The 27,089-nt window shown below is 43.1% G+C and overlaps 1 protein-coding gene across 1 annotated transcript in view; it reads right to left on the bottom strand.

Annotated features, from left to right (window-relative positions):
* The window catches only part of LOC141091145 (serotransferrin-A-like), a 58,728-nt gene extending 34,573 nt beyond the window's left edge, over nucleotides 1-24,155 (bottom strand). Inside the window, exons 1-8 of the mRNA XM_073576542.1 lie at nucleotides 24,000-24,155; nucleotides 14,248-14,408; nucleotides 11,013-11,121; nucleotides 10,341-10,532; nucleotides 4,143-4,284; nucleotides 3,341-3,393; nucleotides 2,688-2,851; nucleotides 27-180 (exon numbers count right to left, since the gene is read on the bottom strand). Of these exons, the coding sequence (XP_073432643.1) occupies nucleotides 27-180; nucleotides 2,688-2,851; nucleotides 3,341-3,393; nucleotides 4,143-4,284; nucleotides 10,341-10,532; nucleotides 11,013-11,121; nucleotides 14,248-14,408; nucleotides 24,000-24,042 (1,018 nt within the window). The 5' untranslated portion in view covers nucleotides 24,043-24,155. The remainder of the gene's footprint in view (nucleotides 1-26; nucleotides 181-2,687; nucleotides 2,852-3,340; nucleotides 3,394-4,142; nucleotides 4,285-10,340; nucleotides 10,533-11,012; nucleotides 11,122-14,247; nucleotides 14,409-23,999) is intronic.
* Between the last annotated feature and the right edge of the window lie 2,934 nt (nucleotides 24,156-27,089).

The raw sequence follows: 27,089 nt of genomic DNA on the forward strand, positions 1-27,089 counted from the left end.
TAGCATTGATCACATATAATTCATACCTTTTTCCAATGCTTTAAAGGCATTGGTGAGCCGTGCTCCCAAGTATAAGGGGGCATCAACTTGGCTTGGCAGGACCCGGAGGCTCTTTGCGGAGTCTTTGAACAATAGGTCTTTCCCGTAAGAGGAACTAAACAGTTTGCAGTTTTGTTTGCTCTAAAAGTAGTGAAAGATAAAATATAAAACGTATAATTACAAAATATAGACAAAATGGAAGTAGAAGTCCAAAAATAGTGCAAATCATAGGACATTAATGGCCCATGTGACGACGTTTCAATTCATAGTGTGATCTTTTCTCAAGCAGTAATACAAGTGTACAAGTCATATAATTTAAAGGTATAACAATTTTACACAAAAAATAATCATCCTGTGTGATCAGTATAACATCTACAGCATATAAATGTGAATAATCACACATAGTCCATCATATATATATCCCATGCACATTTTGGATAGCAAACACTCAAAAAAAAAAAAAGCAGTGACCAGATTTTTGCTGCCTTACCTGGGGCACAGACATTAATTCCAGCTATATGCCACTTACTTGGCTTCTTGATGTAGTTTTCAGAATATCACTGTTTCTCAATGATGAGCTCACTCTAAGGGCACGTTCACATGACCTCATTTTCGGCCTGAGTGCTGTGCACGGAAAAAACAGACAGCACTCGACCCAATGTCATACAATGCGGCAGTGCAGACGAGCACTGACCAAATATGAGTGTGAAAAAAATAATCGCACCATGCACTAGTTTCTTCCATAAATTGGATAAGGTTCATCCATTCAAGTCTATGGGTGTGCAAAAAAAAAAAATTGGATGTCGTAAGGAGCCACAGTACAGCATTCCTGCCCCGACTTTATGCTGCTTTTTCTCTGTAAGCTACAGACATCGTGCTACTCAATACGATTTGATGAATAGAAAATCAACATTACATGGAGATTCCTACTAACCAAAACTATATGTCCTTTAAATCTATTGTAAACCCCGCATATATGGAGATGCATGACTTTAGATGTTAAAGAAAAAAGTCTTCACATTTGAATGATGTCATGATGTATGATTTCTGTTGCCCATCTGTTAGTAAATGCCTACCATGTTAAAAATGTTTTTGTTCAATATGTTTGTTTTTTTATATCGGCTCTGTCACCCATTGGCTCCTATGTCAAAACTATGTATGCATTTAATGAACATGGTTGTCTTACTGAATGGCTGTGGCAGGATCGGGGGCGTAACTACCACGGTCGCAGCTGTGACGGGGCCCGGAGTGCACTTTGAAGGTGAGCTGTGTAGTGGGCGTGTCAGGGGAGTGGCAGCCTCTGGGAGCTGCAGACGCTCATTGACTGTGCAGCTCCATGCTTTGATTGGCTGCCAGGCTGTAATAGGCCTGACGCGATGGCTGTTCTGTGCGTGCAGGACCTGTGATGAGGTCACAGGAGGGGAGGAGTCAAGCGTCACATGATCAGGGGCCTCAGTGTATGGCGCAGGACCCTGCTGTGCTGATTGTCATGGTGCTGGATGAGGGTAAATTTATGTGTGGGGTCAGGAGGGGTTTACAGGGTAGATGTAGCAGAGCTGTGTGTGTACAAGGTGTACGGAGCAGAGGTGTGTGTTTAAGGTGTACGGAGCAGAGCCGTGTGTGTACAAGGTGTATGGAGCAGAGCCGTGTGTGTACGAAGTGTATGGAGCGCAGCCGTGTGTGTACGATGTGTACAGAGCGGAGATGTTTGTGTATTTTGGCATGGGGGGGCCCATTTGAAAGTTTGCACCGGGGCCCATAACTTTGCAGTTACGCCACTGGGCAGGATCTATAGTTACCCAGGGGCTACCATTTTAAAGGGAATAGTTCAGCAGGTTTTTGTAATCCGAGAGCAGAATGATGTAGGGGCAGAGATCCTGATTCAAGCGATGTGTCACTTCCTAGGCTGTATTTTGCCATTTCAATAAAATCAGGATGAAATTATCACTAAAGCACTAGATGTCTCATACCCCCTAGTCCCACTACACCCCAATCACTGCTTTCTGTCAATATACAGTCTACATAGAAAGCACAGCTCAGCACTCCAAGCTCTGCAGCAAAGAAAACTGTGATTCTATCATAACTGTTGCACCCAAAAAACTGATGAATCAATGGAATAAAGGTCTCTGTCCCTAAATCACGCTGTTGTCAGATTACATAGCAACAAACTACTGACCCCATATATGTTAAACTTATATGTTTAACATACACGTTTTCTGCTGGATTGTCGTGACGATAATGGATGCTATGGATGACGATGATAGTTGTGTAACATATAGACTCAAATGTTAAAAAAATGGATATGTGACCATATAAAACACTGAATGAATGGTGCAATATTGTACTGCATTGTTATAATGTCAAGTGATATAATTTAGCAAAATTCCAGAAAAGGAGGGTACATTTTTATGGCGGTATGGTCCTAAGAAAGATTTTTATGTTACAACATTTTAATGACATGCACACTTCCGAGAGGGTTCTTCACTTTTTGACCACTGTGGAGTTCATTTCACACCAACAATCACTGAAAGATACGGTATTGTTCTTGTCCATAGATTCAGTTTGGAATCTGCTTTCTCCATAGTTCTGACTCCTGCAGTAAGAAGACATGAAGCACAAGATATTCTCGGGTACAAGTATTCTGTTACCTGAGCCTGTTGGAGAAAGTCAGTAATGAGCTTAATCTTGTCTTCATCTTGAATGGCCACCACTGCATGAGCGGGAACTCTTCCCCAATAACATGTGGCATACTCGCTGATTGGTCTCCTTGTGTTGTCTATGCACAGCAGCTCATAATCCTTATGGTATTCCTCTGGAAGACAATGAGGAGGTTGTTGGATTACTTAAATACAAATATTTTTAGAATTTTTGTTTTATTTTAAACACAGGAAACATCACACAAAACAGAAATGATGTATACACCTGATGAAGGCCTACAAGGCCGAAACATGTTGTGTTTTTAATATTTTTATTGTCTATTAGTCTTTTCTTAAGTTTTTTTATTCGCTGCACATAGCCAATAAAATATGGCCTGATCCAACATCTGAGATACATGGTCTTTTGGCTATACAACCCTCTTTTTCAAAATCGGGTTAAAGATCCTCTGAAGAAGCGCCCTGAAACATCTTCATTTACAAAATAGTAATGATAACGCCCTGCAGTACCAAAGCACCTAGATGTTTCGCCTTGCCATAGGATCTGCTCCATCAAATTGACGTCTACCGAGGTTGGGTACTTTTAACCTTTTGGTACTAAGTATATGCAAACATAATGATATGACATCATAAAAGCATTCAGTTACCTTGTATAATGTGCTTCACAAAAGCCACGTCTCCCTTGTCATCTTTCAAACACCTGCATGAGGAATAATACATACATGAAGTATATAGTCATTGCTACACATCATATATTATTTTCATGAGAAACCAATTTGAACACCATGACCCCTGATTCTTCATTTGCATCCCTTTCCTATTTTGTCTTGTGGTATTAGTTGTCATTCTTGGCACCAAATTCATCAAAATGGGCACATGCCAAGTCAAAAAAAAACTAAATTCCTGTCTTCATTTGGCTTGTGACTACAAAAGTTGCAAACATTGTGGCAAAGTTGAGCATACTCCAAAATACACCAGGGTGAGGATGGGACTGAAGTGAACTTGCATCAAATTTTGGGACTTTTTAAAAAAAATCTCAGTTGATGAATCAGGCGAAAATGTATGGAACCCTTAAACTCTGGCCCCGAATCAGAAAACAAACATTAAAACAGATATAAAGTAGACTTCAGCATTCGAAAACAATCACAGCGCGATGTGAATGGCTGCGAGAATCGGAACGCACGCACCCATACAAGTCTATAGGTGCCTGTGAAACATGGAACTGCACTTGGATGTCACCAGAGTGCAGTGCGATTCTAGTTGGTCATTAGTATTTTACTAATTAAGACAATATACAGTTTCACTTTAAGCATTATTCAATGCATGCACCTACACTGAAAGTCCATAGGTTCAGGAATGTAATGTATCTCTTTAAATGAAAATATCCCATTAGAGGAGAAAAGACCATAAAGCATCTATTATAGGTAAGGGAATTGTCTTTGGACTCACCTGCAGGCACCGGCATATCCATAATAGGGCTCATTTTCAGACGACGTGCACTTCTTGTCCTTTCCTTGACCAATACACTGTCTACACAGTTTTTCTTCTTTAGCACCTGGGGCACAACTGGCTGAGAAGAAGCTTGAAAAAGCTATAAAAATGGTTAAAAATAAGAATATGTACAATAGTATTGCTTCTGAAATGTACAACAATTGACACAACATACTGTGATTTCATGATGCTGTATCTGTCATTTTACATAAAAGTACAGTATATGTAAACCTATGAAGCTTAGTTGGAGTAGTTGTTCCTTTAGAACAACTGTTGTCTACTAGCCCTATCAGGACATTTGGATTTTATGATTAACCACACATCTTTTCCTATTTAAAGTCACTGATCTAACCTGAAATATAAGAAATACACGTTAGATTATACTCACCCAGGGGCGGTCCTGGGTTCGGTCCGATGGGTGTTGCCGTCCAGCTCCTCCCATGTTCATACGATGATGTCCTCTTCTTTCCTTCATGTCGTGGCTCTGGCGCAGGAGCACTGCTCTGCCCAGTTGAGGGGAGAGCAGAATACCGCAGTGCGCAGGCGTTGGATCTCTCCCGGCGCCTACGCACTGCAGGACTCTGCTCTCCCCTCAACAGGGCAGAGCAGTGCTCCTGCGCCGGAGCCACGACATGAAGGAAAGAAGAGGACATCATCGTATGAACATGGGAGGAGCTGGACGGCAACACCCATCGGACCGGACCGGACGCCGGGGTGAGTAAAATCTAAGGGCCCCGTCACACATAGCGACTCACCAGCGATCCCCACAACTATATCAACGTGTCAGGATCGCTGGTGAGTCGCTACATGATCGCTGGTGAGCTGTCAAACAGACAGCTTCACCTGCGATTAGCACCAGCGACGCCGAGCGCACGGCGTCGCTATGTACTTTAGTTACCAGCGCGCTGATGCAGGGAGCTGGTATCTAAGGTACACATCGGGTTTCTAAGGGGCGTGCGTCACTTGGAAACCCGATGTGTACCTTGGTTACCAGCTCCCTGCATCAGCGCGCTGGTAACTAAGGCACACATCGGGTTTCTAAGCACCGCCCGGTGCTTAGAAACCCTGCATTTACCTTAGTTACCAGCGCGCTGATCACTGGTCTCCCGCCTGTCACACACAGCGATGCGTGCTGGCCAGCGGGAGACCAGCGATCAAAAAAATGTCCTGGCCATTTCAGGACGATCAGCGATACCCGGCAGGGGGCCGGTCGCTGGTCAGTGTCACACACAGCGATATCGCTGGTGAGATTGCTGATGCGTCACAAAACTTGTGACTCACCCCCGTCCCCAGCGATGTCGCTGGTGAGATCTGCCTGTGTGGCAGCTCACTAGCGACCACTTAGCCATGCACCAGCGATCCTGACCGCGTCATATCGCTGGTCGGGATCGCTGGTACATCGCTAAGTGTGACAGTACCTTATGTCAGCTAGCAGTTAGATTATCTGATGAGGCCTGATTGTATGGCAGTGTTTCTTAACCAACATTGAAAAAAAAATAATCCTGAAAATTATGAGCCTGTAACATCAACCTCAGCGGGCCAAATATTTGAGCATGATCTAAGATGCTATCCTGAAGTTTCTTAATAATAATAACAACAACCATATAATAATAATAGTATCAATGTAGGTTTTTGTGACTGGACCAGGGAAAGGTAGTGGATGTTCTTTATAATAATCTACACCTAGGCCTGCAAGAATGACGAGGGAGCATTCCATATCTCTGGAGGATAGAAGGTTTAATCATCATTGCAAATGGCAAGTCTTTACCGTAAGAGCAGAGGCATGAAGTTCTTTGCCATGAGATGTTGTAATGGTCAATGCACTGTGAGGTAGCGCTGTCATGTAAGTAAGGGGTTCTCGCTTGCAGCGATCGAAAAACACATCCGGCACAGGATTTTCCAACAAATCATAGTCTATGAGGTTTATTCATCCTTCATAAACATCCAGCAGCAATACACACCGCATTACAGGAGAGCGTCCATTATACAGGCTATTTAGCCCCAGGGTTATCTCACCCACGTCAGGGTTCCCATATGGCTGTTTCTCCAGGCTGCAGAAGTCCACTCACTCCTCAGGGACTCTCAGATACTGGCCGCCATTATACACACAGCCGCTCCACAGGCTGCTGTTAGTGAGGAGATCCTTCTCCTCAGGGGACCTTCCAAACTGGACCAATCAGGTCCCAGCATTCACTCCATGTGACCTAACCTGGCCACATTATATGGTCCATAGCCACGCCCACCGGGTCACATGACTATGACCTCACCACAGGTCCTTCACACAGACATATATACTTTACAATAGCATTCATAAACATACATATGTCTCTATCTCAAGGTCACCCACCTTGAGATACCTAATGGCTCTTCAACCACTCACACTCTTGGGACATCCACACAGCGCCCCCTCGTGGACACAGTGGTCATTACACCACATACCTCCCCCCTATGTTCAAACTTGTGGGGTTGAACACACAACATCACACCAGGGTCTCGAGACCGGGCACGTATTGCACCTTGCCCCACAGGTCGAGAGAACTGTCTCCATTTGTCATACGGCCTCATCTCTACATTAGGCCTCCCCCGCCCCCAGCGGTCATAATACCGGTCATTGTCTTTGACCCTCCAGTCACGGTCTGTCTGCATCATCAGACACTGTTTAGTCACCACACTGTTACAGTGCCCCTTGTCACCTGATCTTTCTCTCATTGACCGTCTCTCTTGGTTGGTGCGGTCATAAGTCTTAGTCGATCCTGCTGTCTGGCACGAGTCTGACTCAGTCAACGTCTCACAGGAACTACAGCCCTTCAACCTCGTACGGTCTGTCGAATTGCCACTCGCTGACATTCTTCGGCCATCTGCCATGTCACTTCTTGGCGGTACCCCTGGGGTCCTTACATCTTGGTATGAAGGCGGCCGCCACCTGGTATTCCGCACTTCTTTATTAATCCGCTGGCGGTCCAGCTTCAACTGTTCAATCTCTTGCAGGTACCCCACTCTATACTCCAAGAGCAATTGAAAGTTCCTCAGGCTTTCCATGGAGCCAACCACCATCATGGGAATCCTTCCCACTTCACCAGACACCTGGTCTTCGTCATCAGGAGGGATCCTCACCCTCACCACACCGGAGACATTCACAAGGTCCTGCATCACCTTCCCGGACCTTCCAATGATTCTCCCAATCAGAGCTTTGGGTACCGGAACCACATCTTTCCTCAAACCCAACCGATCCATAGCCTCTCTTGCTATCTCTAGGCGTCGAGCAGCCTTCATATTACTCCACCTAACCAATTGTTTGACACGTAGACACTGCAAATGCATCTCTTTCAGGACAGCTACTCGGTTTGATGTGTTTTCCCTAGCTGATACTATCACCAACTGCCGAGTCTCAGGTGCCCAGTGCACCTTACACGCTTTGACCACCTCTTTGAAAGCCTCATGCACACCTTCCTCAGCACAGGCTTCTTGCATGTCTTCTGGTACATCAATTACAACCTTGAAGGTCGTGGACTTGCTCTCATCCTGGACAGATGGCTCTGGGTTCCCCACGGACACTTCCCTCAAGGTATCTGCCAAGACCGGGTGACTGTCTTGTGCAGCTCTTGGCTCACCATCTTTGGTCCCCTCAAACACTACTCTGTCTACTGCGTAGTTCACCGTGACCCCGTGTTTACAGCGAACCCTGATGTTTTTCTCAGTCAGAGAGAAAACGAGAGGAGTTCCTGTCAGAGTCACCTGACTCTCTGATTCCAGCCGACCAAAGGCTCCTTCCCGGTGCAGCATCACTGTACACATCTGTGGCCCATCATTACTACCTGGAAAGGATATTCCACATTCTGAAAAAGACCTGCACATACACTGCGGTACTCCAGACATACCTACTGAGTCACCCAGTGCTGTCACTTCTTCACACTTGGCCACTTTCTGGACCACCACCCCACTTTGGGTTGCCACTCCAATTTGGATCACCGCCCCCTTTTGGGACCCCACCCCTTTTTGGGTTACCACTCCAATTTGGGTCACCGCCCCCTTTTGTGACTCCACCCCTTTTTGGGTTACCACTCCAATTTGTGTCACCGCCCCCTTTTGGGTTACCACTCCAATTTGGGTCACCGCCCCCTTTTGGGTCACCGCCCCCTTTTGGGATTTCCCCATGTCCGTCCTGCAGAACCTCTTAGGCCACAGTTCACACAGTACAGTTTGTCTTTTAACGATACCACACAAGTCTTTGTTGGCACCACCACAGCTCCTGCTGTCACTGATCACCGGCACCTGCGGCTGCTGTTCACACACATACACAGCGGCTGGTGTCACTGCAGCTCCTGCTGCGCCATCTTCGTGGACCCGCCGATCCACCGGAAGCCGCTTGTCACCTTCGTAACCCCGCCGGGTTACTGGAAGCCGCTTGTCACCCTCAAAGATAAAAGAAACCATAAAAGTGCGCCCATAGGGCCTTACCAGTGCAGGTATAATGGGTTACGCAGCAATAATACAGGGTACTCACCCTTAATAGTTGTGTAAAGCCACAACTACTGTATCCGCTTAGTCATATGCAATAAAGCTGCAGCAGGATGGTGTAGACAGACAGCGTCTGCTACCAATGCTCCCAGGGCAGATCCCTTAAAGAAAACACCAGGTCCTTGTGCTGCGAGACCTTCGTGACCCCACTGAGCCACAGCAAGCACTTTCAGGTTTTTGCAGAGAAAACGAGGAAAAGGAAAAAAAAAAACACATGCACAGTCTCTCACGTGTCCTGTTCGTGTGCCACTCAGGACGTACCGTCTCCGCCTGAGACCGTCCACCACACAGGGCGCACCGGGTGCTATTCAGGGAGCAGCCCTCCTCCCAGGGTCTCCCAACACACCAGCCTCCCCAGGTCCAGGGGCTCAGCGGGTGCTATTCAGGACATCCGTCTCGGCCTGAGACTGCCCAACACTTAAGCCTCACCAGGTCCAAGGTCCTACCATGTGCTCCAGGGCTCTTCCCAACACTGACCCTCCAGGACCTTGCTCACTGAACCCTCCAGGAACACAGTCTTTACCACTGACCCAGGTCATTAAAACACTTTTTTTTTTTTTTTTTCTCTTCTTTCCCGACCGGCACCTGCTAGCCGCGCAGGTTCTCGGACCTCTCTACCGCAGAGGTATCCTATAAGTCTTTGCCACTGACTCCTGTCAGCACATCACATGGCTTTAAGACCGTCAGCCCTCCTGGCTCAGCGTTGCCCCCAGCAACCGAATCTGCAGTCCTTTTCCGTTGCCCCTAGCAACAAGGCTACAATATTGCCCTTTGCTTTCTCCACCATATGTGAGGTAGCGCTGTCATGTAAGTAAGGGGTTCTCGCTTGCAGCGATCGAAAAACACATCCGGCACAGGATTTTCCAACAAATCATAGTCTATGAGGTTTATTCATCCTTCATAAACCTCCAGCAGCAATACACACCGCATTACAGGAGAGCGTCCATTATACAGGCTATTTAGCCCCAGGGTTATCTCACCCACGTCAGGGTTCCCATATGGCTGTTTCTCCAGGCTGCAGAAGTCCACTCACTCCTCAGGGACTCTCAGATACTGGCCGCCATTACACACACAGCCGCTCCACAGGCTGCTGTTAGTGAGGAGATCCTTCTCCTCAGGGGACCTTCCAAACTGGACCAATCAGGTCCCAGCATTCACTCCATGTGACCTAACCTGGCCACATTATATGGTCCATAGCCACGCCCACCGGGTCACATGACTATGACCTCACCACAGGTCCTTCACACAGACATATATACTTTACAATAGCATTCATAAACATACATATGTCTCTATCTCAAGGTCACCCACCTTGAGATACCTAATGGCTCTTCAACCACTCACACTCTTGGGACATCCACACAGCGCCCCCTCGTGGACACAGTGGTCATTACACCACAGCACTAAAACAGTATAAAGAGGGTCTAGATGACTAGTTTGTACAATATTACAAGTTATGGGTACTAGATATTGGAATTGGGGCATTGATCCAGGGAAATAGTCTGATTGCCTTATGTGGAGTTGGGAAGGAAATTTTCTCATGGGTTGAATTCCGATTCCCTTTTGACGTCAGCCCCACTTGTTATGTCATTGCCAGTTGCATTTAACATGAATAAATGGATAATGGAAGAATTTTACCTTTCTCCATAGATTGTTCTTCTGGTCCTTCCCACTCCAGTTGTCTCTCAGCACGTAGTATGCCAAAGGGGACAACCCAACCTGCTGTCCTTCCAACGCCAGTGTGGCAAGATCTCTTACCCTTAAGCTCATTAAACATGAATTTACTGGATTTTTTCACAAGAGCCACGGCATAGTAGCAAGTATCCACATCTGTAAAAGTAAATTTTGCAGGACTGCAATCACCATGTGTTCATATACTGTATATAAAGGCATTGCACATTTATAACATATAAAGACCTTTACATTTCCAAATTATCCATTTTTGGCAACTATCTCCTGTGTATGGTGGTTTCTCAACCTCTCGTTTTTTCCGTGGCAGCAAAAGTTGAGAGAAAAACAATAAGCTGTAAGATTTCAACATGCTCAATTCTTTTGGTCAAAGGGAAGATCTAACACCATTGGTGTCTGGCAGCATGAAAGTCCACTCTCATGATTCAGCACACATATGAATTTGGCCGAGCTCAGTGCAAAAATGAACGAGGGGGTCGAATACTTGTAGGCCAAAGGAACATTCAGCCAAAAGAAATCTAAGATGTTCTTCCACTTTCAGTGTGTGCAATAACATTATTACTACTGGTACCAATTGTATTACCTCATCATTGAAAAATCTGGCCGATTCAATTACTGTACCTTTCTCAGTGCCATAGTTTTCTGCCACGATTGGCTTCAGGTTATATGGATGTAGAGAAGCCCTGTAAATATCTCCACTATCCAAAGTGATTGCATCTGCCAATCCATCCTAAAACGGAAACAAAAAAATCATTAGGATTTGTTCACACATGACAACAAAATTCAACATGAAAATATATCCTAAACAGCTGAATGGCCAAACATGTTGTTATAGCAGTGGCCTGTCTATAACAGTTTTCAAAATTTCTGACGTCAGAAAGGCGAAGTGAATTCATTGGCTGTGAACGACACCGTGAGCAGGAGAACTTTCTCACGCTCGCGGTGCTTTTAGACAGTGAATAGGAGTTCACACGGAGACACTGAACACATGCTGCTCAGTGTCTCTGCTGGATGGCAGGCTGTATGGTCGCATCATGCAACCATGCAGTCTGCCATCTAGATGTAGCAGAGCTAGACTTGTAATGGGACAAATTGATTATCATCATCTCTGCAGAAAGGTGAGGAATGTTGTTGTTTGTTTTTTAACTCTTTTGCAGATGACAATGGCATCGGTGGCGAGGTCATAAGTATGGTTTATTAAGATTTATTAAAGGTGTCTGTGTCATTCTTTCCATTCAAGGACTCTCTGGGTGTGAGTGTTTTTATACAATGTGACTATGGGATTACTAATGGGGGCATCTTATTAATGCCTCTCCATTACTAACCTCAGGGCTTGATGTCACATGACAATACAAAGGTGACATCAATCCCCCAACCATCACCCCACTTGCCACCACTACATGGCAAGTGGAAACAGTAAGGCTAAGTGCCAGAATTGGCGCATCTTGGAGATGAAGTTTTTAGCTTTGGGTGGGGGCAGTATCCAGGCCCCTTCCTAGGCTATTAATATCAGCCTGCAGCTGTCTGCATAGCCTTTGCTGGTTATTAAATATAGGGGGGCTCTAGTTCCTTTTCTTCAGGGTCCCCCATTTTAATAGCCAGTAAAGGCTAAGTATACAGTTGAGAGCTGATATTAATAGCCTGGGAAGCTCCATGGGTATTACCCCCTTCCCAGCCTATAAACATTGGCCCCCAGCCATCGGCTTTCCCACTGCTGGTTAAGAAAATATGCCCACGTAATTTTTTTTCAGAAAAATAATCTTTTATTAATTAAATACATGTACAGTAAGCTGCACACACACTGCACTAATTATATTTGTCACTGACATCTGTATATCTACCTATTCTATATGTATTTACTGTATGTAATACATCCCTTCTATCCTGTCGGCTCCTGCTGTGATTTTACAATACGCTGCTGCTGAATTGCAGGCTTTTCTTCTATCTATGTAATATATATATACATATATATTTATATATACAGTATATGTGTGTCACTTATATCTATATATCTATCTATTCTATGCGTATATATCTATTCTATCTATTCTATTTTAACGTGTCACTCTGTGATTTTACTGTATGCGGCACATGAATTGCCGGCTTTTCAAAGGACACAGGTGCGTAAAAATCAGACAACACTCGCATGGTCTGAGTGCTGTGCGATTTTTCTCGCACATATAGGCTTGCATCGGCGAGACTCTGTCAAGTCTCTGTGACAACCACAGCATGCTGTTATCAGGGTCCTGACAGCGCCGGCGTACAGCCTCCGCTAAGCAGGGACTCACCAGTACTGTAGAGACCCCTGGGGACAAGAACAGCTGGGAAATACAGATGCACAGGACCTGAACGCTGAAGTTTAGCAAGCCGACACGGGACCTACGGTCATGTGACTGCAAGGGGACGAGGCTTAGCGTCCTGCTTTCAGAGAAGGTAGAAAACTCAGAGTCGGGCAAAACGGAGGTCATACACAGTACAGGCAACAAGGTACAGGAGGGATAAACAGACGGGAGGTCAGACAAAGCCAAAGGTCATACACAAAAGGGCCGTGCGGTGCCAAAGGGATGGGCAGAGAGCAGTAGAGTCACAAGCAGAGAGTCATACATGAGAGAGCAGTGCGGTACAAGAGGGACAGGCAGGACTCGTAACAGGGACAGAACCAGATCACAACCAAACAAGCAACAAGTAATCAGGCACAAGGCACACGTATACAAGAGGTCAACTAAATCAGCCGAGGACAGGAGTATAACTGACACTGGACCTAGGTCCAGTGAGCATTAAATAGCCGCCCTCTGCCAGAGAAAGGCGGAACAATTAACCTCCAGTCTGACCAGGATGGGCAAAAGTGAAACCCCGTCCTGGATCATGACAGCTGTAATTTTACATGCATGCCGAATACGGCAGAGAAAAAAAACGCTGATGTGAGTTGCCCCATAGATTAACACTGGGCCGAGTGCTATACGATGTTTGCATAGTAGCATTCTTTTTTTTTTTTACAAAGTCCTGGATATTCTATTTAAAGACTATACATTTAATGCCATAATCTAAAGTATTTTCTAATATATTTGAATTAAAAATTCCCTATCCTTCCCTACAGTAATTAAACTATGCAACTACTTTAGTTTTTGTTCCCTTATCATTTGAGAATCCCAGTGCATGCTGGAATACTTAAACAAAGAGACATCAGGGAGCAGAGGCTGTGGTCACTGCCATAACCTCTGACTACTCCCTGAAAGAAGCTTCATCAGTGACCTTCGTTTAAGGAGCTGGGCTAGTCCCTGTGCACTATACACAAAGTGCACTGTCAGTGTGCGGTGTAAGAATACCTAACATGCAGAGACCAGTGCTGCCATTAGCCGGTGTATGCACTGTAACTGTGCATTAAAAAGAATATTGCACTGTGACTAGATCCTACTGAGCATATGTTGGAATTTACATCCATTGCATGCTCAGTAGAGCAGGGACTAGCTCAGCTCCTGAAATGAATGTCACTGATGACTTATTACAGGGTGGAGACAGAGGCTGCAGCAGTGACCGCAGCCTCTGCCCCTTGATGGCATCTTGTTTGAGTTCTGGAATTCTAAAAAATTAACAAACAAAGCGTCATCAACCGAGAAGTAGGTAAAACATTGAGCAGTTAGATAGAGTAGTGACAGACCCGGTAGAGAATTTTTAATTTAAGTGTATTAGAAAAGAGATCAGATTATGACATTAAATTGACAGAGATTTAGAATTAAATCAGTGTTAGTTTCGGACCACCTCTTTAACGTTTCCTAAAAAAAAATTACATTGCACATACAATGATAATAGCAAAATTCCCAATCTTAGCAATTATTACTGCTTTACGTAATCTTACAGCAATGGCCTTGAAACATTCATCAGTGTGGGCTTTATGGACACAAGACAGAGAGATCTCGTCGGTAGCACAGGTTCGGCCTAACTCTTTGCATTTTTTTAATTCTTTGTCAGACTTCACACACCAGCGGATGTTATTCGTAGGGGCAGCAAGGCACATACCTATGGAGAAAAATAGTGGACAAAGTTGGTAAAAATGGTGTATTTTTCAGTAACAAGAATATAATTCTAGGAGTATTTAGCAAAGTGCAGCCTATTGGATTTGTCCAGAGCTATAGTCCAGTCAAAATACGAAAAAAAAATCCTTTACCCTGAACAAATTCCAAGAAAGCGTTTTATTGTTTTTTTTGGTAGTATTACATGTAGGGAAAAACATACTAAAAGTTTACCAAGATAGGGTTACCACAAAGGGTCCAAATGTGACGTCAAAGAATATGGCCTCCAAAGCTGTAAAATGTTAAATGCGACTCGCCTTTCAGTGTCTATCATATTTCTTTTACAATTACTACTATTATTATATTTATTATTTAACGATTTATTTATCTTCTTTTACAGAGCTGAGAATGATGGAAAGTCAAGAAACTTGCCCCTTATGTAGCCATGAAGTAGAAGATGACGGAGAAAGAGTGGTGATTGGTGCGAAAGAAGCTGAAGGGATCAATAAAGCCAGTATTGAGAGGGGCATTAGCACTGTGGTAGCTGCTGGAGCAGTGGTGCACAAGAGATGTCGTATGAACTACATAAAAAAGAAGCAAATAGACTTGCATAAGAAAGCTACTTCCGTTCATCGTTCACCTGCCAAGAGAGGTACACAGGTGTCTACTGGATCCTATGATAGCACGACGCAGTGTTTGTTCTGTGGACATGAAGTGATGAAGACAAGATCTAGTAGTGAGTTCGATGACTATAACTTTGTTAAAATGGATGGATTTGTAAGGTCCATCTTGTCACACTGCAAACAGCGTAATGATGACTGTGCAATTACCATTCAAGGGAGAATCGCGTACTTTGGGAAGGACTTACATGCTGCAGACTGTCTGTATCATCGTTCATGTGACATTAACTTTCGGACAAATTACGGAATTCCTATGCGTCATGGTGGTGGATCTACTACAAAGAACCCGCGGAAGGTAGGGAGGCCGATGAACATGGACCAAGAGCAAGCGTTCTTGAGAATGTGTGCATTTCTCGAGGACAACGATGAAGAGCAACTGACTGTCACAGATCTTGCAAAGAAAATGACGGAGTATCTTGTAGAAGGAGACAGTGCTGCCTATAGTAATAAATGGCTGAGGTATAGGCTGGAGGAGAGGTATGGCGATTCGCTATTCATAGCAGAGTGTGAAGGGTTGCCTAACATTGTAACGTTCCGTGAAAAGACCAGAATAATCCTGAGGGACTATTTCCGTAGTCAGGAAACGGATGAAGAAGCCCAGAAGATAGCCATCATAGAGACTGCAGCCAAACTAATCAAGAGCGATATCAAGTCTAAGATCCCATCTTCAACTGATGAATATCCGAAGACTACTTCGCTTGAATATCAGTCTGCCTTAGATTATCTCCTGCTGAGCTTGCTTTGCTTGCTTGAAACCCTCTTCGTTGGAAAGGACATTCACAGGAAGGTCGCAAGCATTGAACAATCAGTTGTTCATGCTGTACGTCCCAGGGCTGTAGTAGCTCCATTGCAGCTTGGGTTAGCAGTCCAGCTCCATCATCATTTCAGGTCTCGATTTCTTGCAGTCTCTCAGCCATGGGATATTGTTCATCATACTCGGAAGCTCAGCGATTCGAGGAAAACGCTGCTGCTTCTGTTGGCCAGGATGTACTCGGTGGTACCATAGACAGACTAGATACGGCACTGCTGTTCGCTGCGGACAACGTCGATCATAATATGATCACATTAGATGGGAAGAGGACTTTCCACGGCATGGGGATGGTAGCTACTGTGACTCCAGGAAGGAGGGTCAGTTGCACTGTTCTCAGACGGAAGACTGCGGACTTGGAGATAGTTGAACAAAGCAGAGTTGATGTAAGGGAATACCGTTTCGCAAAACTCGCCAAAACATAAAATTCAAGCCCTTGCCATTTCTCGATGCCATTGACCATCGTGTTGATGTATTGTGGGAGATGTCTTTACGCTTCAAACAGCCTGCACCGAGCTGGAATGGAATGATGCACATGCTACATAAAGACTGTGATCATCCGGGGTCGTCTTCGGTAATCTTCCTGCCCATCATTGACATGTATTCCGGAGACAAGTCATGCATCTTCTCTACTCTTGAGTGTCTGTGCAACCTTGCTGATAAACACCGATCCGCTGCAGTTGTTACATTCGATCAGCCACTCTACTGGAAAGCGTCAGAAATCAAACACGAGGTGCCTGAAGACAGCCCGGTTCGAGATGTTGTCCTGATGCTTGGGAGCTTCCACACATTGATGAATCTTATGGGTGCCATAGGAACGTTGATGGATGGGAGTGGAATCAAAGAGATCTTGGGAACAATTTACGGTGACAATGCTGTGCAACACATCATGACTGGAAAGGCATTTCAGCGTGCAGTTCGTGGCCATCTCCTCCTTGATCAGTGTCTTACTCAGCAAGTTGCAGACAAAGTACTTTGTGACCATCCCGATTTTGCAGACCTGTTGCAAGAACTTGAACAGCTGTATGCTCGGACACTGACAGGGAGAGTGACTTGAATTCGGCCATCACTTCTACCTGCCTTAGTGAAATTGTCCACCTCTCGTCCACCAAAAGAAACGGATTATCCGCTCACTCTCACACCAGTAAACTATGGCTGAATTACCAACAGATGGGAGCTTATCGAGGCCGATCGTACAGGATCCTGGCTGATGCACCTTCATGCTGTAGCTGAATGTTTGCCCATTCTTGTAGCTGCTGGGAATGGGAACCATGTGAAGGCCGCCTACCTTTACCTCCAGTCTATGACCACTCTGGAAGATGATATGCCATCAGTCTTCCATAGATTTTTGAATGGCTTGCATGTTGTAAGGCGGACTAATCAGTACTGGGCAGGCCTGGGTTGCGACCTAGTCATCGAGCAAGCTCTGATGCGCTCCCTAAAAACTGCAGGAGGACTCACCAGAGTAAGTGGAATGTCCAAACATCAGAGGGCCTTGTGGACTCTGTCTGTGCCAGTGTCCTCTTCCTACAGTGATGCAATGCAGAGTTTCACTCGCCAGAGCTTTGTCACCAGTGAACAACACAAGGAGGCAAGAACGTCAAGGACGAGAAGAGATCATGAAGACCTGGAGAAAATTGCAGATAAACTCGAGACCTTTTCACCTTTCTCTGATGAAGTGTCTCTTTGCAACATTATCACCGGTGTCAATGCAAATAAGGATGTGAATGTCCATAACCTGTTCACCATTGGCAGAAAATTAGTGGCAACAATGGAGGGTCAATCACTGTTTTCAGTTAAGTACAAGCGGTCAATGAAAGCCAAGACCCTGGCATCCAGTGAGGCTATTGACGTTGCTAAGGACAAAACAATAGACCCCGCTCTTTTGTTCCAAAGGTTTCTTGTGGTGTCTCAAACTGCTGATCTTTCCCTTGATGAGGTGATGGCCTATGAACTTTCACCATACCTACCATCCCTCTTTGAGGCAAAACATCTCTTACGCAAACCAAACAATGCACAACTGATGGCTGCTATAAAAGAACAGAGTTCAGATGACGCAGTACTTAAGGATGTACCAGAAGTGGAACATTATGTTCTTGACGGAGGTTCTCTTCTCCATCGACTGAAGTGGTCAGAAGGAAAGACAAATTGTTCAATCGCTGAAGACTATGCATCTTTCACACTAAAGCACTATGGTTACATTGGAGGACCAAACACTATAGACATTACCCATCGGCGACGGCGCAAAAAACGAACAAGTAACAAAGTGAACATTGCTGAAGGAACGAAATTTGTCGGGAAAAAGGAGGACTTCCTTTCGAATGTGGAAAACAAACAGTCTCTTATCAATCTCGTTTCACAGCGCATGAATGACAGAGGTTGGCACGTAATACAATCAGAGGGGGATGCAGATGTGGAGATTGTTAAGGTTGCAGTGTCAATGTCATCCAACAAATGTACTAGTCTCATTGGCGAAGATACAGATCTTTTGGTGTTGTTACTTCATCACGTGTCAACCAGCGATGGCAACAAGCTTTATTTCTAATCGGATAAATGGAGTTCTGCAACAGTATACGACATTAAGGTTATGAAGATGTTCCTGGGAAACCATGTCTTCAGCAGTCTTCTGTTTCTTTATGCATTCACGGGTTGCGATACCACTTCCGCGGTTTTTGGAATCGGAAAAAAACTTGGTCTACACAAGGTTTTGAAGGGAGACTCGGTCTTAAATAGCTGTGCTAAAATCTAAAATAAACAGGAAGACCTGCGCTAAAAGGGTTAAATCGAGGCTACAAAAGTAAACAAATGATAGTCAAAGGCACCCCCCAAGTAAACATATACCAGTTCAACAAAAGTGCAAGCTCCAAATGCAATAGATAGTTGCACATAAAACAGTAATCATTAAATACTCGTCCTCAAGGGAACAGGCATGCACTCACCAGAGAAAACGATGATGATGATGATAATGAAAGCTGCAAAAGGTGAATCCCACAGATGTAATATCAGTGCTGATTTGTACAAGCACCGCCGCTGTGGAAAAAAAGGCAGAGCATGTCCCGGAATGAACAGGGACATAAATTACAAAAACAGCAGGAGTTGCATACAAGCAGAGGTGACTGGAGCACAATGCAGTGTGATAATGTGCTAGGAAGTCCGTGCACAAACGGCGTGCTGCCAAAATAAGAAGCGTTTGCACAGGCACAGGGGAGGGCGGGAGATGAAAATGTTTATTTTGCATTTGTTTTCTAACTGTGGGCTGACACCGACCTGCACTAGACCTAGCAGCTGGGGAATCACTAGTGTTGATTGCTTGGTAAGCACTTGTGTGATTTGTTGTTTATTGTGCTAAAATCTTTTCCACACCTAACAAAAACAGAGATGAGATTGAAGACGCTGGGTGTAAAGCGATGGTGGCATTGTTCGGGGGCAAACCTGGAGACAATGTCTGCAATGAGGTATTCTACTCTCTGCAAAAAAGTTGGTTCAGCCAAAATCTTTGTTACACCTGAACGACTGCCACCGACCTCCTCTGCAACAAAGTATCATGCCCTTCGGAGTTACCTCCAAGTGATGCTTTGGATGGACAATGGTGAGGCCATGGACACTACTGAATGGGGATGGGAATTGCAGAACAACAGTCTAGTTCCAGTGATGATGGATACTTCACCCGCGCCAGAAACACTTCTGAAAATAATTCACTGCAATTGTTCTCGTGGTTGTAGTACACTTCGGTGCACTTGCAAAAGACACGGGCTTACCTGTTCACGGGTATGCGGACCATGTCAAGAAGGGCATTGTGACAATATGAGTGAGGAAGCAGTGTCTGATGATGAAAATAGTGACTATTGACCTGACACGCTTATTCAGTGATGAAGTAGGTCTTAAAATGCACTGTGTATTAATTCTATAATTTCTAGAAATGTACATATATTTGATGACATCATGACCTCGCCTGTCCATGTATTTAGTATAAAACTTTGTATAAAAATTGTTATATGAAAATAGATATTATACAAAATGCAAACTCTTCTGTAACCTAAAGCTACAGCTTTGAAAAAGGGAAATATTTGTTATTTTTAGTGCGATGGCTGTCATCGTCTTATGACGTCATAGTTAGGACCTTTGTGGTGATCAATTTTTGGAAAACTTTTAATATGTTGTTCCCCACATATAATAGTAATAAAAAAAATCATATACTGTTTCTATTAAAAAAGGAGCCATTTCTCACCTATCCACAGAGGGAGATCCTCAAAACTGAAGTGCTCTTAGAGATCTGTGGGAAGTGCTCTACAACTCCTCTCTTCAACAAAAAGGAGGGCACTATTGAGCAAAAGGAGGGGTTGTGACTCCTGAGAGTCAGCACTAGGGGCCCCCTCTGGAGGGTCACAAACCAGAAGAGGGCAATTATAACCTATAACAACCATACTGTCCCTGTTATTGGTGCAAAGCTTGATGCCACTGTGTACACGCGGCCGGACTAATGCTGGCAGCATTTAGACAGTCTGGGAGCAAGCAATGCCAATCAGAAGTGGGGGAAGGACCACAATATGCAAATGATGAGGCATAACGGTGCCCCAAACTCTTGACCCCCACAAGGGTGAACCGAAGTCTCCTCTGCTGGAGGTCTGCTGAAGATCCACGTGCCTGCCATTACAATACTCCTGTGAAAGTCATCATTTAGCTGGCGTTCCTAGGAGATCGTGATTTCTGCAGCATTGAAGCACTGCTTTGTATAGCAGAACAGATCAGATGGTGGCAGCTTCAAGTCCCATAAGGAGACTATTGAATACAGTGAAAATAAGAAAAAAATATTTTAAAAAATATAATAAATAACATAAAGGTTTAAGTCTCTCCACTTTTGCCCCATTAAAAATAAAACAATAAATAAAAATTATACATATTTGGTATTGCTACGTTAGTAAAAGTGTGATCTATCAAAGTAAAAAATAAATTAATCCGATTGGTAAATGGCAAAATGAGAAAAGAAATCTAAAAGCCGGAATTACATTATTTTTGGCAGCCGCAACATTGCAATAAAATGCAGCAAGAGGCGATCAAACATCGCATCTACCCCAAGATGGTATCAATAAAAATGTCAGCTCAGGGTGCAAAAAATAAACCCTCACGCAGACCCATAACCTGAAATAATAAAACATTCCTGTTAATGTTATCTTGGAATATGGCGACACAAGAAAAATATTTTTTTACAAATTTTCAATTTTTTTTCACCATTTAAATACAAAGTAATATTGTTTGGTACCTGCGTACTCATACTGCCCTGGAGAATTCTATCGCCAAGTCAGTTATACCAAATAGTGATTGTGGGCAGCACGGTGGCTCAGTGGTTCGAATCCCACCAAGGACAACATCTGCAAGGAGTTTGTATATTCTCCCCGTGTTTGCGTGGGTTTCCTCCGGGCACTCCGGTTTCCTCCCACACTCCAAAGACATACTAATAGGGAATTTAGATTGTGAGCCCCATCAGGGACAGTGTTGAAAATATGTACAAACTGTAAAGCGCTGCAGAATATGTTAGCGCTATATAAAAATAAAGATTATTATTATAGCAAATATAAAACTCCCAAAAAATTGTGAAACTGCACTTTTTTTGCAATTTTAATGCGCTTTTCCCAACTTTCCAGTGGATCACATGATAAAATGAATGGTGTCATTCAAAAGTACAACTTGTCCCGCTGAAAACAAACCACCATATAGCCATACTGATGGAAAAATAAAAGAAGTTATAACTCTTGGAAGAAGGAGAAGAAAAAGAAAAAGTGAAAACAAAAACAAAAAAACGGAAAATGGCCACAGTGTGAAGGGGTTTGCACAAGTACAGCCTTGGTAATGTCAAGGTGACCTCAACATGGGCTATGGGTTTAAAGTTGGTGGCAACCAACAGCCTGTTCCTCACACACTAATCTTCCCTTTTGTACTGTCACACACTATTATTGTTGCCAGCATAACTTTTTATTTTTTCTGGACGACTTATCAAAAAAAAAGGACAGACAATATTTTTACAGACACATCGTAAAAACCATAATAAATCATTGTGATAATAAGTGATCCATGTCTACAGTCTATAAATCTGATAAAGATACATCAGCTGCATTCACCGTAAATTGTAAAATGATAATAATTACAATCAACATCATCTGTATAAGCTTCTTCAGTTTAAATAAATCCTGGATGCTTGAAATGTTTTTTACAGACAGAGCAAAAAAGTGCCATATTTTTACAGACTGTCCAGGGATTCCAGGACTGTTGGCAGCCTTGGACACTATCTGTATAATTTGCTCACTGTTTATGGCTTTATCAATGGCCAATGTTACTATAGTCCCTCCTGATTTCCTGAGCCATACCATGTGATGTAAGTCATTATGGGAGAAGCCTACCCTGCCGCGCTTGAGGTTATGTCAACCTTCCTCGCATGATGCAATCTTTTGCAATGTGTAAAATGCTGGTAAGCCATTTTAGTCAATTTGCATGAAAGAAATCACAAATTATTCAAACTTGCAGCGTTCAGCAAATTTTTTAACGATTTGACACAAATTTGATTAACATCTAATTGATTTGCTCATCTGTAATAGAATGATTCAAGAAAAATTCAGGGAAGTAAAACAGTGAAAGTAGGTGGGTGCCGTCATTAAGAGTCCAAATCCATGCCTTCCAACACATAAAATATAAAAACTGGTAACACCTCAAATGTTGTGGTGAAAAAAAAAGAAGGTGATTTATTGCGAGATGTTTCAGCATGACATTATTCACTTTAAAGGGAACCTGTCACCATGAAAATGCCATCCAATCTGCAGGCACCATGTTATAGAGCAGGAGGAGCTGAGTAGAAGGATATATAGTTTCATGAGAAACCATTCAGGGTAATCTGTGTTTTCATAATTTATTCTTATGCTTTTTTGAGACTTTCAGTCCAGGGGGGCGGTCCTATCAGTGACTGACAGCTATCTCTGTGCGCACACTGGACCCAAAATACCAAAAAAGCAGATGTTTAAATGATTAATTTGCAGGTTATACTGAATCTTTTCTCATAATCTATAAGTCAATCTGCTCAGCTCCTCCTGTTCTATAACATGAGGCCTGCAGATTGGACGGCATTTTCACTGTGACAGGTTCCCTTTGAGAAAGGTTCAGATTGGAAAAACCAAAACATCATTCTGATGGAAAGAACCCATTTTTTTCACTGAGGCTACTGGGATGCTACCTATTATTGCATTAGATCGATCGATCAATTGATAGATAAATAATAGATATAGAGAGATAGATATACAATAGATATAGAGCGAGATAGATAGAGATAGATAGAGATAGATAGATAGATAATAGAGAGATAGATAATAGATAACAGGTACATAGATAGATACTGTAGATAGATAGATAGATAGATACATAGATATTGATTAGATAGATAATAGATAGATATGTTAAAATGCTTGTTAGTACACAGATATAAGGCTAAGTGCACACGTGGATTTTCCTCCTGCGATTTTTCCGCGCAGATTTGAAGAAATCCGCAGGTCAGATGACCTGCATTTTTCCTGCGGATTTCTTCCTGTTTTTGTGCAGTTTTCTTGCGTTTTGTGTGCGGTTTTCCACTGCGGCTTTCCCCCTGCTCCGCAGGGGGAAAACCGCACAAAAGAAGTGACATGCTGCATTTTTTGTACCACACAAAAACCGCGCGGAAAAAAACGCAGCGTCTGCACAGCGTTTTTTTTTTTTAAATTGATTTACATTGTACTGTAAATCACTTTGCGGATCCGCAGCATTTATGTGCGGTAAAATTCGCTGCGGATCCGCAGGAAAAATGCATTGTGTGCACATGGCCTTATAATCCTCATTATCAGTACCACTGTTACAATAGGTTAACTATTATTTGTGTTCACAATTATACAGCACTGATGCTTTCTGCACACGAGCGGTTAAGTCAACCAGAGAATCAAACTGAAGAGTCATTTTCTGCACAGAATTCATTTCTATCTATATGTCTAGTCTATGTGAATGGGAGGAATTGTGATGGATTCTGATCTTCTTCTATCAGTTCTCCTACTTTCTGCATACAATATAGCGTTACCCGCAGGGATTGTCTGTTACTTACCCAGGATGCCAAGGCAGAGAGTGAGTAGGAAAGTGGACGCCATTGTCACCACAGTGTCTCCTTCACAAACTGCCAGAGCTCAGTTTGTGGAGAGATGTCCAGATTATCTTTGCCCTTTTATACAAGCACAGGGGAGCTGACTGGACAGATTTGGTCTTTGCAATGTTTACCTGATGTGTTTCTCAACACTTAAAACCTCCTCCTAGTTTTCATCCTACTAATCTCAGTAGACAAAAACTTTTGGCATATGTCCACTCTAATGTGAATGGCTTTCTGGGTTGGAACTTGGTCTACTTTACTAAAGAGATTATCTCTGGGAAGAAGGAGGGAAATTCCCAGTCTTCATCTTGTATTTGGCAAGGATACAAAACTGTGAAAAGGAGAATAGCTCCTCTGTGCAGCCAAACTATGGGAACCATTTATCGAGCTAAATGCATCAGAATTCATGCAAGATGTGTGCCATAAAAGTTTACGATTTGTCCGGCAAGGGTGTGTGGTCTCACTGAAAAATAGTGTGGCTGAATGAGGAAAAAATGTGGCTTAATCAGTGACGCAATACAGCTAAAACTCAATGTTGCAACAAACTTTTGCAACTTTTTATGTTTCTATGCCAGACCTGACCAGCCCACCCAACTTTTAGAAAAGTAAGCAGAGTAGAAGTGGGACAAGATGTGATCAAAAGTGCCAAAAAAAATTCAAAACAATTTACGCCACTAAAATGGCAAAAAATTTACTAGGAAACTGCTTAATTTCTGAAGGTGGCACAGGTCAGTTGAAAGATGGTCTAATTTCTTTAAGAGGCACATTACTCTTAATGAATTTGGTGCATCTTAGTGCAATGCCCAGTTCATCAAGACTAGAATACAAAATACCCGTCGTGATGAATAAGGCCCAGTCTGACAAACTTGGGGCTTTTCAACCAATTCACGATATTGGATGTACTGGTACTTTCAATGATTGTTCTTTGTCTCTGATGCAGGTTTAGGAGACGCTCAACGTGCCCATTGGTCCTTCACTATGCAATTGCGGGGCACCAATGGCTTGCTATAACCCCTGTTTTGCTTTTGGTTTTCTCTGTGTAAAGGTCATGTGTTCATATGCAATTACATTTTGCATGCACATTAATTTACTTTTTCTGCTCAGACCCAGTTTCTCATTTGTTTCATTGTGCATTCTGTGCATATAAGGGTGTGACCGCCCTGTTTCTGAGTTGGAAAATCCATCCTGTCTGGCCTATACTATTACTGGTGGTTCAGTCCCTCTGTCCTTGTTCACATTTACGTCACTTGACAAGTGGAAAGGTTTTAAATACAAGAGTTAGGACTGTCCCACAAGGGTTGCCGTGACGTGGCGGGATGGCTTCTACATTATTTTGATCAAAATTATGTTAACTAAATACCCTTATTATTACTATTATTACTACCGTCATGCAATTTTTGCAATATATTTTTTTACTTTTTTATTCCAGGATATTTGTTTTGTGTTTTGCTTTTGGTCTTCTCTGTGTAAAGGTCATGTGTTCATATGCAATTACATTTTGCATGCACATTAATTTACTTTTTCTGCTCAGACCCAGTTTCTCATTTGTTTCATTGTGCATTCTGTGCATATAAGGGTGTGACCGCCCTGTTTCTGAGTTGGAAAATCCATCCTGTCTGGCCTATACTATTACTGGTGGTTCAGTCCCTCTGTCCTTGTTCACATTTACGTCACTTGACAAGTGGAAAGGTTTTAAATACAAGAGTTAGGACTGTCCCACAAGGGTTGCCGTGACGTGGCGGGATGGCTTCTACATTATTTTGATCAAAATTATGTTAACTAAATACCCTTATTATTACTATTATTACTACCTTCATGCAATTTTTGCAATATATTTTTTTACTTTTTTATTCCAGGATATTTGTTTTGTGTTTTGCTTTTGGTTTTCTCTGTGTAAAGGTCATGTGTTCATATGCAATTACATTTTGCATGCACATTAATTTACTTTTTCTGCTCAGACCCAGTTTCTCATTTATAACCACTGTGTCTACACCTATAATACTCCTGTGAAGACCAGTCTGTGGCTGTGTTTCTTTGGAGACTGTGGTTGTTGCTATCAGGTGCCGGTCTTCTAAGGAAAACATCAAATAAACTAAAAATAAAAATTAAAAAAGATGAAAAATTATATATATACAGTTGTGCTCAAAAGTTTACATACCCCGGGAGAAGTTTTGCTTTCTTGGCCTTTTTCCAGAGAATATGGATGATAACAACAAAGCAACAAAACTTTTTCTCCACTCATGGTTAGTATTTGGGTGAGGCCATTTATTGTCAAACTACTGTGTTTTCTGTTTTTAAATCATAATGCCAACCCAAAACATCCAAATGATCCTGATTAAATGTTCTCATACCCAGGTGATTTTGGCCTGATAACATGCACAGAAGTTGACACAAATGGGTTTGAATGGCTACTGAAGGTAACATCCTCACCTGTGACCTGTTTGCTTGTAATCAGTGTGTGCATAAAAGCTGAGTGAGTTTCTGGGATCCAGACAGACTCTTGCATCCTTCATCCAGCCACTGACATTTCTGGATTGTAAGTCATGGGGAAAGCAAAAGAATTGTCAACAGATCTACGGGAAAAGTTAGTTGAACTGAAGAAAACAGGAAAGGGATACAAAAAAAATATCAAAAGAATTGATAATGCCAGTCAGCAGTGTTCAAACTGTGATTAACAAATGGAAAATCAGGGGCTCTGTAAAAACAAAACCACTGTCAGGTAGACCAACAAAAATTCCATCCACAACTACCAGGAAAATTGTTTGGGATGCAAAGAAAAACCCACAAATAACATCAGCTGAAATACTGGACTCTCTGAAAACTAGCGGTGTGGCTTTTTCAAGATGCACAATAAGGAGGCACTTGAAAAATGGGCTGCATGGTTGAGTCACCAGAAGAAAGACATTACTGCGCAAATGCCACAAAGTATCTCACCTATAAAACGCAAAACAGCACAGAGACAAGCCTCAAAACTTCTGGAACAAGGTAATTTGGAGTGATGAGACCAAAATTGAACTTTTTGACCACAACCATAAACCTTACATTTGGAGA

Source organism: Dendrobates tinctorius, unplaced genomic scaffold, assembly GCF_039654945.1.
Source record: "Dendrobates tinctorius isolate UK_male_01 unplaced genomic scaffold, ASM3965494v1 ptg000049l, whole genome shotgun sequence".
Classification (NCBI taxonomy): Eukaryota; Metazoa; Chordata; class Amphibia; order Anura; family Dendrobatidae; genus Dendrobates; species Dendrobates tinctorius.